At 38.8% G+C, this 16,919-nt stretch overlaps 2 protein-coding genes across 3 annotated transcripts in view; both read right to left on the reverse strand.

Annotated features, from left to right (window-relative positions):
- Positions 1-4,055: 4,055 nt before the first annotated feature.
- Positions 4,056-10,059, reverse strand: nfil3-5 (nuclear factor, interleukin 3 regulated, member 5). Of its 2 annotated transcripts, none has more exons than XM_016510497.1 (2): positions 9,697-10,059; positions 4,056-6,638 (listed from the first exon to the last, which is right to left on the reverse strand). In XM_016510497.1, the coding sequence occupies exon 2, from the start codon at positions 6,108-6,110 to the stop codon at positions 4,326-4,328; it is 1,785 nt and encodes a 594-aa protein (XP_016365983.1). In that variant the 5' UTR covers positions 6,111-6,638; positions 9,697-10,059; the 3' UTR covers positions 4,056-4,325. The 2 variants fall into 2 exon arrangements, with proteins under 2 accessions (XP_016365983.1, XP_016365982.1); XM_016510496.1 differs by having other exon boundaries at positions 9,526-10,059.
- Positions 10,060-14,118: 4,059 nt separating this feature from the next.
- LOC107706633 (uncharacterized) overlaps positions 14,119-16,919 on the reverse strand; it is a 3,419-nt gene continuing 618 nt past the window's right edge. Inside the window, exon 2 of the mRNA XM_016510395.1 lies at positions 14,119-15,812. Within this exon, the coding sequence (XP_016365881.1) occupies positions 14,672-15,610 (939 nt within the window). The 5' untranslated portion in view covers positions 15,611-15,812 and the 3' untranslated portion in view covers positions 14,119-14,671. The remainder of the gene's footprint in view (positions 15,813-16,919) is intronic.

Here is a 16,919-nt window from a genome sequence, read left to right on the forward strand (position 1 = left end):
ATGACATGATGAAACAGAACAAACTGAGACAGACTAAATCCAGAAGAACTGTGGCAACGTCTCCAAGATTCTTCAAGAGACCTATCTGCAAAGCTACCTGAAAAACTATGCGCAAGTGCACCGAGGGCAAAAGCTTTAAACGCAAGGGATGGTCACACCAAATGTTGATTTAATTTAGTTAATAGAGGTTAATTGATAAAGAAAATCTTTTTTTGTGAATATTGTGGTGATCTAAAACAATTAATTTTAGTTTGGTTTTATTTTAGAAAAACTGACAGAATAATTAAAATAGTGTAAAGAGTATACAGTGTATGTAAAAAAAGTATTTATTAAATACTTGTTAAATTGTCCCAGTAAGCACTACTAAAAAAGAGAAAGGAGAGAACATAAAGGCAGTGAGTGAATGTTGAATGACCTAAGGGCGAATAAGAGAACAAAATTGAGAGGGTCATACGCTTTAGGATTGAGGGAATGGGGTGTGGGCAGGGCTGGCTGACCTACATTCTGCTGCCCTTTCACTGATCTGCCTGTGTGAATCACACTGCCTCTTTTAAACTCTTAGCAACACTTATTAGACACGCACACATACCCTCAGTACACATCCTGTGGTGCTGTTATATGATATACACCTGCTCGTACGCACGCACATCATTGCGTTATAATGATTACTGTTCCACATGACACACATACACGCTCAGACACTTCTTCCCTTGTTTGCGCTCTCTATTTTTTGACCTACATCTTAGGCAGCTCAGTTACGTAACCAGAGTTATGTTGTGCTCTGGAATCCCAGCGCTCCTGCAGATGTTCAGAGACAAAACATCTTCTCTTCCCACGCCATTCCTCTCTCTGGCCTCTTTTCCTCCTTGTTCTCCCTCTCCTCATTTAACTTTTCCTCCTCCTTTGCTCGCATTTTCTGTTCTAGTTTTCCTACTTGTCCTGACAATCTGGGATTCAAAATCTAATTTGAATGTTTTAGTAAACAGAAGAGTTAAACCCATAAAATGAATAAGAAATATAATCTGCAAAGTGATACTTATTTCAGGATTTTTTGACAAGTGGAAAGTTTAAAAGAACAGCATCCATTTGAAATTAAAATCTTTTTGCAACATTACAATTTCTTTACTGTCACTTTTGATCAAATTTATGTTTTTGCTGAATAAAAGTAAAATGAATAAAATTTCTTTAAAAAAAAAAAATAATAATAATCCGACCCTGAACTTTTGAACAGTACCCTTTCATTCGGATATCTCAAAGTGAATATTTTTCTCTTTTTTCTCCCTTTTTTGTGAATATTGTGGTGATCTAAAACAATTAATTTTAGTTTGGTTTTATTTTAGAAAAACTGACAGAATAATTAAAATAGTGTAAAGAGTATACAGTGTATGTAAAAAAAGTATTTATTAAATACTTGTTAAATTGTCCCAGTAAGCACTACTAAAAAAGAGAAAGGAGAGAACATAAAGGCAGTGAGTGAATGTTGAATGACCTAAGGGCGAATAAGAGAACAAAATTGAGAGGGTCATACGCTTTAGGATTGAGGGAATGGGGTGTGGGCAGGGCTGGCTGACCTACATTCTGCTGCCCTTTCACTGATCTGCCTGTGTGAATCACACTGCCTCTTTTAAACTCTTAGCAACACTTATTAGACACGCACACATACCCTCAGTACACATCCTGTGGTGCTGTTATATGATATACACCTGCTCGTACGCACGCACATCATTGCGTTATAATGATTACTGTTCCACATGACACACATACACGCTCAGACACTTCTTCCCTTGTTTGCGCTCTCTATTTTTTGACCTACATCTTAGGCAGCTCAGTTACGTAACCAGAGTTATGTTGTGCTCTGGAATCCCAGCGCTCCTGCAGATGTTCAGAGACAAAACATCTTCTCTTCCCACGCCATTCCTCTCTCTGGCCTCTTTTCCTCCTTGTTCTCCCTCTCCTCATTTAACTTTTCCTCCTCCTTTGCTCGCATTTTCTGTTCTAGTTTTCCTACTTGTCCTGACAATCTGGGATTCAAAATCTAATTTGAATGTTTTAGTAAACAGAAGAGTTAAACCCATAAAATGAATAAGAAATATAATCTGCATTCTAGGTAACCAATCAAATAAGTGACTGTGTGAACCTTTGTACAAAAGGACAGATTTTCTTGTTCAGATAACATGGATCATCAGGTTTTGCACAAATACTGAGCCAGTCTGATGAATCATGCCATTCAAATTGCATTATAATGTGATTTGAGATAAAATAAAAAAAATAATAATTTGTGCACTTGCGTAAGAAATGTGCTGTATAAATAAATGTGGCCTTTAAATTAACATTAATTTGGCAATTTAACATTAATGATAAATTCTTGTTTTCTTTCTATATTATTTGCATGACGTATTATCGTATATGCAAATAGTCTCTGTTTCCTATAGATAAGGTTTATGAATCATTAAAGGACTAGAAGTCAAGCACTGCTGCAAATCGTTAAGAATTCTCTGACGTTTCTCAGCTACACTGCAGCACTTAAATGTGTTTTTGCTGTTCAGTTTTGAATTGAATGGTGTTCAGGCTCTCAGATGTATGTAGTGTTCAGTTATTAATGAGATCACAATGCAGCGTTCTGCTTACTCCTCTTTAAGCTCTCTGCAGGCTGGATGACGTATCTGCACCTCCACCCTCTCTCCTCCCCAACCCTCACTCTCTGAATTCCCCTTTTCTCATCCCTCTCCTCCCCTTCACACTGACCTACTTTTCCACTGACCTGCTTTCGTAAGGTTCCGCATACTCCGAACAAATAAAAAAAAACGAGGGAAATAGGGGAAAAAAGAGTGAAAAAAGACCAGCGAAGAGAACAAAGCACTGCAGCTCTTGCTAAAAGTCACCTTGCTTTTGTTCTTGCTACCGTAGCAACCGGTAGTGCGGCACAGTTCTGTGCTTGTTTTCATGTGATGTCATCAACAACAAGCACACAAAAATATTAGACACCTTTTAATGAATGTACTCATAACAGATGATTCGGCTGTTTGTTTGTAGTTGAATTATTGTAGAACAGGTAGTACTTTTAGATGAAGGTTGTACAGCAGGTTGTGTAAGTGCCATGCATATTACCTAATGTCGGACAGGGCAAGTGATATAACAAACTGGCAGTCTACCAGGAGCAATAAATTCATAAATAAATGACAGGTAATCATTAACACTTGAAAATGAGTGTGTCAGAAAAAATCTAGTGGAGAATTAGCGAGAAAGTCAAGATGTAATTTCTTGGGACCAGGGTTTTGAAAAGATTGGATTATGACCTGCACTTCAAGCGATTCTTTTTATAATGTCAGTTGATATCAGAACAGTTACATAACTTGTTTTCTGCTCTGGTCTTTTTTCTTCTTCTTTGAATTAGTGCCTGTACTTTCAGTACAGTATTTTCACGACCAGTGAACAGAGTGACCGGCTACATCATGTTCCTTTCCAATTATCTCACGTTCCTTTAAATTTGGTATAATTTGCAGCTGACTTTTTTATGACGTTGGTAATTTAATCCATCAATGCATATTTGGAGGAGAGAAAATGAAAGCATTTTTATGTGTACTTCTATTCGTTCACAGCCTGCCGGGTGTGTGTGTGTGTGTGTGTCTTTGGGATGTGACACAAGTGCTCTGACTTGGCCAGTGTTAGATCATATTGGATGATTATTACAAAGTGTCCCTATGCATTTACAGAGCTCTCATTTCAATTAGTTTATGGTGCTAGGACGGGAGAGGAAAAGTCAGAAGCTGGAACCATAAAGTTTGTTTGCTTTTCCATTGGTCTGGTTTTAAATCTTGTGCAAGTGCAGGCTGGTATTGTTTATGGTAACACTTTCTTATGGGGCATTAAGGCTTGTGTGGGCATAGCTGAGAGGTATAAACAACATTAGGCAACTTAAATTCAACATACAACATGTTTTATTATTCTTTCCACTCATTTAGTGTCATTCTGAGCACCTCGACAGGTACGTCCACCTCTTTTAACAAACATCTTTTTTTTTTTTTTTTTTTCTTAAAACTTCATAAATACCAAGCTTGATTTCCTCTTCGTAACTTCTTTGAGTTACAGTTAAGTGCTTATGAAAGAGAGTGATAGAACAGAGCTGCATTAAAATGTCACAGAATCGCTCTTGATAAGAAAACAGACCAAGAACACGAGTTACTTTCTTGTTGTTGTTGTTACGTATAAGCAATAGACTTTCATGCAATTAATTGGTACCATTTTCATTTTTCTTTCTATGGATGGTAAAGGTGACATTTATCAAGTCCTGTCTTAACTCTATTAAAGGATGCGATGTGCCAGTTTCAGTCACATTTCTTGTTTCTGCTACCTCTTCCTCCTGAGCTCCTCTTCCCGCTTTCCTTCCATTCCTCTTCCTTCTCTCTGGAAGGAAACTGTTGTGTGCAAAGTTCATCTGCTGTCTCACTCTCCCCTTCCTTGCTTCCAGAGCTGCTGCCTTGCTGCTGGTTAACCTGCGCTAGCGCCAGGTACGGGTGCTGAGGCAGAGCGGAATCGGGTGACGTAGCAACTGTTGTAGCCAGGACGTCTTGGGAGCCACCGTTAGATAGTGCTCTATACTTGAGCCTTAGCTTGTGTGGCAGAGCAGTGCCTTTCATTTCACCTTGGTTGTCTCCGTACTGGTAAGCATCACTGGCGACCATGGTGGGTGAGGATGCTGACTGGTGGATGGCATGATATCCACCAGTATCAGAGGAAGAGGATGAGGGAGATTCATCGTCAGTGGAGGCTTCCTTATCTGAGCTGCGTGGGTCTCCGTCGCTAGAGGAGGTGTCCTTGCCTGAGGAGGAGTGCTCTTGGTAGAAGCCATCTGCTTTTGGACAACCTTCATACGTTAGCACTGGTGGCTCCTCGTTCAGAATGCCGAGGTAGTGACTGGACCGCTGGTATATGTGGGCTTTTCCAGCCTCGTTGAGCAAATCTGGGGCAAAAGAATTTCGAGTGCCCTCTTGAACCTGACTTCTGCATTGTCCTTGAATGCTCAGGTCTTGCTGCTGTATGACAAACCGCCTGCTCTCCCTGGCATCTGCCTTGAATTCATAGCTTGGTGAATCCAAAGACCTCCTGGCCAGCTGCTGTGCCACCTCTGAAAGAGTCTCTAAACCATCAGGTCTTATTGGTAGATTGCACCCTGTTTGAGTAAAATGAGTGATTTGCCCATTCTGTTGTGTTTGGGAAGCCACCTGCTGATCCATGTCCTCAACCCTTTGGCTCTCAACAGGGTAGGAGCTGCTTCTGGAACGAAAGAGAATGACGCTTCTTTGGGGTGTGGCGGAAGGAGGGGCTGGGTTGTTGACACCTTCTTGGTGTTCCATTTCTTGCGCTTGGTGATTCTCCAGTCGTCCAAGACTTTGATGGCCATTGAACATGCCATTAAGAACACTTGCCTCAAGCCTGTTAATGTCCATTCCAGAGCTCTCGTGTTTGATGTCAAAGTTTATAGGTTCAGGACTGTCCCGTGAAGATCCATCAGACATGTCAGACAGTGATCCATGGGGGGAGTACTTGAGTAACGTTGTGTGGCGTTCACTCCTGGTCGGCTGCTCAGCCTCTGAGGAATCAGAGTTCATCATGACCTGAGAAGCACTGGAGTATCCACTGCTTGAGTAATATGGATTTCCGGAAGTTGCTCCGGTACCATTAGCTTCATTAGTCGCTGCCTCAATAGCATTGCTGATCTGCTGTGTCTTCTCCATGTAAGAGGCAGAGCTTATGAGTCCAAATCTTAGTTTCAATTGCAAGAGTTCTGTCTTCAGCCGCACATTCTCCTCATTCAGTGCCATTACCCTGTTCTCCAACACCATATCATTGAGCCGGCGCTTCTCCCTTGACCTTTTGGCAGCCTCGTTATTCTTGCGACGCTTTTCCCAGTAGGATGCATCTTTCTTTTCATCTGAGATGAACTCCCGCTTTCGCCGACAGGTCGTGTTGGGTTTTGGTTTTATTAGTCGGCCTTGACGAGGAGGGCTGGTGATTTGAGGTGATGGTAAACTCTCACTGTAGTTTGAGAAGGTTTCTAACGTTTCCAAACTGGAATCGTTGTTTTGGGTAGGAAGATTTAGGCTTTCCATTGTGATCCTATTAAGGCCAGTTTGTATAACTGGCACTCAGTGGACATTGAAAATTAATGTTGTAATACTGAAGAGTGTTTGTTTCTGATTCACACTTCAAAAACACACTTAATTGTCAGTATGCACAATGATGTACGAGGTTCTGTTTTTCCTCCAAAGAGGAACCGTACGTATTTCTGATTGATGCCTTTTTCCTCCTACTCTAACCAGTCTTTCAAACCTTTCAAGTGTCCAGACTGGTCAAAAAGATAAGAAAAAGATGAAAGGCAACAAAAACAACCGTCATTGGATAGGTGTGTTACAAGTTTAGTTTAGTAAGGATAGTCTTCTTTTTTGTTTAGCTTGCTTTTAGTTCTTTCTTAATTTAGACAGTTTAATTTGTCCTTGTTCTTGATGGGTGAGGTGGCAGTGTAGGCTGGGATTGCTGTTGAAGAATAAACTTTCTTTTTCCAAGCACCCCGAAAGATGTTGATCATTCATCAGATCCGTCACAGCTCAATGTTTTATCCCAGTCTTTGATGAACAGATCTGTAAAGACAATGAAACAGGATGTGTTTACTTAAAATGTGCCTACAAGAATGAATAAAATGTAGGTCAGTAGAGTAGCGTAGCACAGCGAGTAGGAGATCATGCCGTGCTACAGTAGGACACTTATTGTGTAAGATACTCCACTGTCACATAATCAGAGACACCTGACTGACTGCCAGGACTGCAGGCAAAGGAAGCACCACAGAAGATAACTAAGGGTGTGGAATATCCGGAATAACCCTCATTCTCTTTTTATCATTTATTTGTGATCCAAACATCATTTATTGACAATGTAACTAAGAACATTTGGTTTACTAAAAATAAGGAGTACGTAATGTACACAACTAACTTTTTAACTGACTTCTTATTGTGCTTTTTTATTATTAGGACTTTGTCCTTGATTTGTTAGCTCATCCGATTTTTGCAGCTTATCGTGAGAATCTGAATTCATGTTACATAACCACACACAGCTATTGCACCATCGCTAAAACACAACCTCAACACCAGGCATTCTCATTGTTCAACACTAAAAAAGAGGAAGAGGAACAAAAATGTGCAGCACAAACAGCCCATTGTTCTCAAAAGCAAACATAGAACTTTGCAGACGCCTGTTTTGTTTAAGCCCGATTTAATTTTCCCTTATCTTCAACCACACAAGTGAGTATTACTTTGTATTTCTACATTTGTACGTAACTTTGTCCATTGTGGTTAGGCTTAACACACTGTGGGGACAGAGCATCCTGAAAACATGGAAGCACAAAGTATTTGGTCCATGCATGACCATTTTTCCGTAGGAACGCAAACGAGAGCAAGGGGGAGGGCGGAGGACGTTGCGCGTGTATCCCACTGACCTAGAAACTGGCTGCTCCGTAAACACGGTGCGTGCGTGCACTGGGTCCAACGCTGTGCTGTAAAATAGGTCAGTGGGGCGGCAACGGTGTGTGCGTGCGCGGGTGTGTGTCTGTGATAGAATGCGTCTGAGCAAGTGGGGAGGAATTATAGTGCCTACCAAAAATAGTGTGCTTGGGTGAGGGAGGAGTTAAGGATTCCAATTGGGGGACGAGACAGGAATTTACCAGCACTGCAGAGGTACAAAAAAAGAGCGAATACGTCTGCATCAGAATATTAGATTAAACTGGGCTATGAATCACTCCAGTGATGCACTGATACGCATCAAATGCACTAGCATTTTCCTGAAACGCAATGAGAAAGGGAGGAAGATTTCAAAATTAAGGATTCTGCTCTTACACCACAAGGATTGTCCGATGTGGTCCAGCTTTTGTAATATCACTCATCATCAGCTATAAAACAGAGAATGAGGTACTGCGCAATTCAGACTGCAGGTTGTGGCTCGATGCCAGATTGTCATAGCAGTCCAGGATCATTTTAGGACATGCTGAGCTAAATTCAGACACCTAAGTTACTATAAATATAGTGCCTGTAAACCTTTATTTAATGGTAGATTAGTGACTTAGGATAAGAATTATTTTCAAAAAATAAGGAGGAAGACATAACCGTCCACATGCACATTTGTGTTATTGGTTCCCCCAGCTTGTTTACTTTTCCTCTTCCAAGAATAAGTGTCCACAATTCAGAAAAAATAGCTTGAGGTCCAGTCAAACACACAGTTATGCACCGTTCCACATGGATAGTGTTTACAACTGGAAGACTCCCTGCATGTGTTCTCCCAGTCACATGTAGGCAAAACTGTTACGCCTCCAGTCCTCCTTAGGCCAAGTAGGCCAGTAAGACTGTGAGATAGTATGTTGGCTAGACTCTTAATTACAGGGGTTAATGCTGAAATCACAATAGCTGTCCATGAAAATTGAGTTCACACCAACTTGTCAGAGACTAGGATGCTCTTCAGATTATATGACCACTTGTGTGCATGTCATTTGGGTTTTTTTTCTGAAACAAAAACGTTATTATTTGGTTTTCAAACTGATGCTTAGTATTGCGAGAAGTTTGGGAGCAATGTGAGGCAGTTTCAGATTCCTGGCATTGCTGAACGGGGAGTGGTGGAATTGTTAAGGGGCAAAGTGTACTTGGTTTGGGAGTAGGTCGGCTTTTTATGAGCCGAGCATGCAATGGGTATTGCATCACAATTAGTTATGATAAATTATTAAACATTTGCACATTAGTCTGCTAGTCTTGCTTGTGACTAAACCTGCCTCTCTCTTTCCCAACCAAAAGTTTTACGTCGCTTCACATTGCACAATAATCTACGATACACGCACTGGCATTACAAGAATTGAATTAATTTACTGTCATTATTAGGTTACTGTGACGTGATTACTGAACATTCGCGCATCTGAGGAAGGTCTGTCTCTGTTCGCCACTGAACATCGTGCAACCAAACAACCCCTCGCGTGGCATCCGAACGCATTATCCTATCGGGATATCCTATTTTACAACCAAACGCGTTGTAAGAAACGCGGACTTGCAACTAACTTATTGAAATGCAAGGGAATGGTGCCACCGCAATGCACAGACATTAACTGACCCAACAGCCACTCTTGCGATTGGATTTCGTAATGATCACCACCTCCCCCACGCCACGACCGTCTCGCCTTGACATTGAATGTTAATCTGTATGCAATGCACAATGCGAGATAATCTGTTGCTACCTTACACTTCCCGATATGCCAAAATAAACAATAAAGAAAAGAAAATCATTGAAAACCAAAGAATTTGTCAGTCAGCGAAGCATTTGAGAGGCATGCCGACCCTGAGTCCGTTTCCATGTGAACAATGACATGCCCTGACCACGTTGCAAGGTACGAGCCTAGCCTACTACTGCTTAGCCTGCTACAAGCTCTGTAAAACACAATACATACAGCACGTACTATGAAATATTTTATGATAAACCGACTGCAGTTGAACTCACCTAAGTGAAATAGCACATTCCTTTCGTTAAACGGAAGAATCCTCTTTTATTCTTCAATAAATCGCTCCTCTGCGTCTCTATATGCGGTCTCTCGTCCCGATTCTGCTCGTTCTTCCTTTTATAACTTCAGTCTGGGCTGAAAATGTCTCGCGTGGGACGTGATCCACTCACCGGCTTTGTGTCGATTAATGTGACTCCCTGAATGTGCTGCTATTCGCCGTCTATCTCTCCCTCCCTCTTCGTCCTTGTGTTATGTCGGAGGCTTTGCTCCAGTTTTCCTCTCTTACACACACGTACACACACACTTGCTCCTCTCGTCGTCCTCGAATGTGTGTTAGTAGGTCAGCGGTTGCATAACACGGAGCTTTGGATGCCTAGTCACAGTTTTGTTCATCATGACGATACACAAGCCTCCACTCCTGCCCAAATGACCGAAGAGGGAACGAAGGTGGTCAAAAAAAGCTCTTCTCCCGTTCACCGTAAAGACACTCACCCTATACACCGACCACATACACGGCAACAGCGGTGTGCGGCGGCTTCAACACGCCTCTGTATACTCGGCTTCTCTGGAAGAAGGAGGTTACGAGACTGCTAAACTGTTGCGTAAATATTCACAATTACATAAAAGATACTTTGGCTCAAAGAAAAGTCTCCGTTGATTACAATCTATCTCACCGTCTATTTTGAAAAGTTTAAGTAAGCTACATTTCTTTAAATATTTTTGTTCTTTCTTTTAAATATTATATCAGTAAAATAATGTATTTAAGTGCTATTGTTCCATCTCAAACGTAATATTGTGCTTTTTTTTTAAAGAAGTTACAGGGTTGATGGTTTTATTAATGATAATAATAATAATAATAATAATAAATTATTAGCAAAGTAAAATTCTGATCTTGAGGATAAGTATTATAGTAGCGCAATTAGTATTTTATATTATTAGTGTAATAAGAATATTATAGCACTGTTATTATTTACACTGGGGTACAAATTAGCAGTTACTTTACTGTAAGTACAATGTAACAATATGCACATTTTAAGTACATAGTAAAGACATTTAATATAGCATAACATTGAATTATATACTGAAATATTAGTGATGAGTCTAAAATAAACACTAATATAATTCAGCTGCCTATTATTTAGTTTATATAGTTTCGCATAGTGATTTTCAGTTGCCCAACAAAAGCTTGTTCAAGAAGAATGTATGACTTGTACATACCCAGTCTCTTTCAAAACATGATACAGGCCAAGGTTACAGTTTTTACAGGTTTTGGGTTCTTGTATGCATTGCAGCGTTTACTCATATTTAGGTTATGTGTACGTGTCTGTGTATGTCATTATAAATCGGTAGGTTCTTATAAGTTCCTTGACCTGAATAATGTTACAGGTGACAGTACAGTTCCCAGAAAGTGCTAATTATACATAAACAAACATGTAACGTCATCTCTCCAAGAACAACTATAGGGTTTTCCAACCGGTTGCTCAGTTTGAATCCTTGCAAACCTGATTCAGAAATCACTTTAAACGCATCTTTGTAAATGCACTTGACTCAGGTCCTTTTGTGGGAATGTTTGTTCAAAGAAAATAAATTTACATTTAAATGGAAGTAGGTCATACTATTTTTTTCTCACAAATTTGCATGTGAACCTCAGTGAACTTTAAAGGAATGTTTCACCCAAAAATGAAAATTTGCTTAAAATGTAATCCCCCTCAGGCCGTCCAAGATGTAGATGAGTTTGTTTCTTCATGAGAACAGCGAAATTTAGCAGCATATCACTTGCTCATCAATGGATCCTCTGCAGTGAATGGGTGCCGTCAGAATGAGAGTCCAAACAGCAGATAAAAACTCCACAAGTAATCCACACCACTCCAGTCCATCAATAAACATCTTGTAAAAAAGAAAAAGCAGCGTGTTTTTGAGAAAAAAATCCATCATTAAGCCTTTTTTTTTTTTTACTTTAAACCATTGTTCCTGGATAAAATATGAGTAATTTATCCATAATATTGCTTTCTCCAGTCATCTCGTCTGAATCAGGCGAGAAATATGCACAGATCAAGCACTGTTTAGTGTTTACATGCAAAAACAGTCCAAAACCGTTCAAGTATATCGGTAGGTTTTGATGCGAGAGGACATAAGAGAATGGACTTTTTCAAGCTTTAAGGTTACAAAATGTCTTGAAAGATGAAACAAACTCATGAAAAAACATTGAAGATTGAATAAAGAAAGTATTCTAAATTTTGTATGGCCCGAGGGTGAAATTTTCCATTTTTGGTGAACTTTACCTTTAAGAACCTTTTGACACAGTACGTGTATTTTTACCAGTGGCAAAAATAATCTCAAGCCAGCTGCAACAATCTTTATAACATGTGCCCACTTAAACCATGCTAGAATATGGAATCCTAGTGAAGTGCTAGGATCAAGAGGGTCACGGTTAGAGACATGTCAGTTTTAGGCCTCCGCCGGCAGCCCACGCGCTCCCCCTTCATCTGTCGTGGTGCTGACGGACACTACGCAGACTGGGGGTGTTGGCCTTGAACTTGCCTTTCCCTCCGCATTCTCCCCCATTCACTCACAGCTGCGTCTGCTACAGTTCCCTAGGCAACCGTTATGCTGCCTGCCTAGCAACTGGTTTTCCTCCCCCCTCCCTCCTTGCAGATAGAGAGGGGTTGATGAGGGGTGCTGGGAGAGACAAAGAACCCAATGTGTGTTTATCCAATGTGGATCATGGAACAGGAAGCAGCGTAGGCATCCTCTGTGGGGCTGTATTGTCTGAGCAACCACACTCGCCGGTCCACTAGTAGATCTGAGATCCAAGGGCAGCAGATGTTAATAGTTATGAATGGGGGCAATATTTTGAAATCCTGCCACGTCTTCATTCATAAAAGCAGAATGCCTAATAAACATTACACCTCAGTGTTTACAAATCAAGACCAGCTTTATATTGTAGAAGTGCATATTGTTTATTGGTGTGTTTGTATAGTTAAAGTACAGGATAAAAACACACACATTTTATTACGGCATAGTCAACAGCCAACCAATAAATATATAAACAAACCATGGTAGTGCCCCCACATGGTAATATTTCAAACATGAGACATGGTAAGTGTTTTAAAGGAATAGTTAACCCAAAAATGTAAAATGGAGAACGTTTACTCGCACTCAGGTGATCCAAGATGTAGATGAGTTTGTTTCTTCATCAGAGCAGATTGGGAGAAATTTAGCATTACATCACTTGCTGTATGAGAGTCCAAACAGCTGATAAAAACATCACAGTAATCCACAAGGGAGATTATTATGGATTATAGATTGGTATTTTAAAATACAGAACACTGCTGAGCTTGTAAACCTTTTGTTTCGATCCACTGCTGCTTGCCTGTGTCTTTTTGCATTGCTTGCATGTTTAACGTTCAGCATAAATGCATTCGTGAATCAATAACTTTGTCTCCTGCATCTTAAAATAGCAACAGAAGTGCTGATGTTGACATTGAACATGTAGCTGCGATAAACTGTCTCGCAGACAGTGAGACTGTGGGAATCTCTAGAGGAAATAAATTCACACATTCTTGTTTCTTTTAGCTTTGTATGTTGAATTCACTCCTTACTATAGAGAATCAATGACGTTCACTCTCACATCTTTAAATAGCCGTTTAGGTGCTGATGCTGCCATTGAAGTTGTTGCTGTAATCAGCCACTCTGGGAGCCAAATATACTGTTGCCCTGCAAAGAGCTGCTTGTGATCAGTCAACTGCTGAGTATATGCGGGTCATGTGTTTTGTTCACCAGAATTAAATATTTAAAATGACAAATAAATATGATATACTTTACTATGAATATGTTCAGTTCTATTCTGCAAGATGATTAGTTTAAAAAAAATCACTAATTTAAAAACGGTGATAAAAATAGTATGTTCTTGCAGAGACCCGAGAACATATTCTGACGTAATAGTAATCTGAAATCGTCATAAAACCAGTAAACATTATTAGAATTTAAAATAACTGTTTTCTATCTGAATATATTTTAAAATGTAACTGATTCAAGTCTTCAGTGTCACATGATCTTTCAGAAATCAAATATGCTGATTTGCTGCTCAAGAGACAGTTGTGATGCTGAATATTTTTGAGGAAATTTCTGATGAATAAAAAGCTCAAAAGAACAGAACTTATTTAAAATAGAAATGGTTTGTAACATGATAAATGTCTTTACTGTCATGTTTGATCAGTTTAATGTGTCTGAATAAAAGTATTAATTTCTTACAGAATCTTAAAAAAATCTTACAGACCTCACATTTTTAATGGTACTCTAACAGTATTATGTATATGTGTTTTAATTAGCTTTTTAGGCTGACTAAATAATAAAAACACATTGGTTATGATTTATCTTCTTAATTTTGAAATAACCAGATTCTGGATATTTCATTTCTGATATAATTAATATGCAGCGCTTTAAAATATACAATTCATTCTCTGTTGAGTCTTATAGATTATAAACATGGAAGCAGATAGACCTAAAGAATGTGGGTTTGTAAAGAAATGCATGCACTTTTGCTTTCACCAGAGGCTTTTTTTAATCTCACATCTTTTAATAACAGACCTGTGGCTTAAATCAGAGATGTAACATTTCACTTCCCTTCTTTCCGGGTAAAAACCAAAAAGTCCACTCTTATTCATAAAACAAGAGCACATATTTGTATCAGATGTGTAAAATTAATGTAAAAAAAAGAAAGGAAAATACTTTGAATTCAAAGTGCATTTAAACAAACTGGCAAAACCAAGAGTTCTCTCCCCAAGCAAAAGCCCAAACAGAGATTTAATGAAAAAATAACAGGCACCGAATAGGAAAAGTACACAAAAAAGGTTTAGATTTAATTGTCATTTGGGAAGGTTCAGTGTTGCTTAACTTCAACAAAGCACCATACGCCACAACAGTAGACACAGAAGACAGCAGAACATTTTTCATTTCATCCAGCATGCAGTGAACATTACTAGTGGAGCAAACAGACATATGAAACATTCACATAAATTAAAAATCACTTAAATTGCCAGCTGTTCCAGTGAACAACCAGCTGGCTTCTTCTATTTGTCTGTTACAATCAGAAAAATGGGCTCTTTCTTTGGATAGGCCAGAAGACAGGTTGGACGGATGATTTCAGTTCACTTTGGAGAGCTGATGTTCAGACAACAGTTTTTTGAGCTGGGCCACTTCTTCAGTCAAAGCGCTGATCTGGAATCTAATAGCACTGTGACTTTCTATATGCCTGTGAATTGAAGGGTTATTCTGAAGTGCTGTTGAACAAGCTGATGGCATTGTGTGTGTTTGTAACCTCCATAAAGCCTCTGTAGACTGAGACTGTGACGTATTCTCTACTGGAAGAAGGACTTCAGCATCAGCACCTTCAATTCCACATGGAGTCTTGAAACGTAGTTTATGAGGAAGACCTTTCATATTGTTCGCTTGCCATCCTAATGAATTTGTATCCACTGCTGTAATACCGCTTGGCTGTTCTCCAGGGAATTTACGGATATGTTCACCTCCAGCATCATCTAAAAGCTCTGGGCTCCCAATGCTTGACCCTCCAGGCATGAAGAACCCAAAGTTTTGCGCCCCATCTGGACCACCATGCTGTGGGATTGATAATGCGTGAACAAAAGTAGGTTGTAAGTTTGTACTGGGGCAGTTGTAGGGTATTGCTGGAGATGTTTGGTTATGTGGACCAAAGGAGCAGATCTGTGCTGGTGAATCTGTGGGATCTTTGATCAAACCGAATTTGAACTTAAGTGCCAGTAGCTCAGCTTTCAGACGGGCGTTGTCTTCAAGAAGAGCCAGAACGTTGCTTTCTACCACCTTGTCATTGATGCGGCGTTTCTCACGCGAACGCCTGGCAGCTTCGTTGTTCTTTTTGCGCTTGTCCCAATAACCTTGGTCTTTTTTCTCGGCAGGGATACACTCACGTTTGCCACGTAGAGTGATACGGCTGTCAGTCTCAGAGCTTTCTTGGTCTTTCAGACCTCTGGGATGGATAAGAAAAGAGCGGGCTAGCATACAGCTGGACGTTAATATGGACACTGTTTCTTCTGTGAAAGACATAGTTCCATCCTGACTGACTGGCTCAGTTATTTCTTGAGGGTACACCACTCTCTGTTCTGCCAGCGTGACACTTTAATCCTTTATGCTTTGAGTCTGGGGCTTATTGTATGTTTGAAATCACAAGACAAGCTCACAGGTCGTCTAAAATGTTGGCACTCAAAAAAACTCTCTTTGTTGCCGTCTTGAAGATCTTTAGCTCCCCCTAGTGTTTGAGTGCAGAAATAAAATTAAGGGGTTTATGTAGGCTCACATATTACGTAACTGTGAAGCAATATGGCAATTTTAGAAATAAAGGTATATAATACATGTGAAGCCAAATTATAAAAACAGTAACTTTAGAACATTTAAGCATAACTTAAAAACAAAAAGCCACGGTAATTGATTATTCAGATTTTAAATTCTAATTAATAATTAAATTCTAGTTTTTGAAAGTTGTGGCTTAAATAGCACTTTTAAATGTCAATAACTAAATAGAAAGGAAACTTTAACAGACTAATATGAAATATGTAATTTTTTTTTTTTGTGGAAAATAATAGGCTACTTTTTAATTTATTATTTTTTTTAATCAAAAGGCTATGAAATGATAGCAATGATAGTGTTACTGATAGTATTACTAAAAAAATCCATGATATTTTTAAAAACAAATATTAATATAGTTAATATTTACCTTGAAAAATATATTTGACAACTTTTGAAGTAATGGAAATGGTCATATCTATCTATCTATCTATCTAGTAACCAACTTAAATACAAAGATTGCATTATAAAGAACTTGGGCACGTTTTTTACTATGTCAATAACTAAATAGAAAGGAAACTAATATGAAATATGTAAAAAAAAAAATTTGGGGAAAATAATAGGCTACTTTTTAATTTATTTATTTTTTTTAATCAAAAGGCTATGAAATGATAGCAATGATAGTGTTACTGATAGTATTACTAAAAAAATCCATGATATTTTTAAAAACAAATATTAATATAGTTAATATTTACCTTGAAAAATATATTTGACAACTTTTGAAGTAATGGAAATGGTCATATCTATCTATCTATCTATCTATCTATCTATCTAGTAACCAACTTAAATACAAAGATTGCATTATAAAGAACTTGGGCACGTTTTTTACTAGGTTTTTAAAGGATTTTTATTTTGTCAGATATTTTGCATCTCTCCCATGGCAATTATGTTACACCATAACAGTAGCCTAATGTATGCTACTCATTTCTCTCTCTCTCTCTCTATATATATGTATATGTAAATATATATATATATATATATTTTTTTTTTTTTTTTTTTTTTTTTCTTTTTT

Source organism: Sinocyclocheilus rhinocerous, unplaced genomic scaffold (genome assembly GCF_001515625.1).
Source record: "Sinocyclocheilus rhinocerous isolate Xijiao unplaced genomic scaffold, SAMN03320098_v1.1 scaffold1285, whole genome shotgun sequence".
Classification (NCBI taxonomy): Eukaryota; Metazoa; Chordata; class Actinopteri; order Cypriniformes; family Cyprinidae; genus Sinocyclocheilus; species Sinocyclocheilus rhinocerous.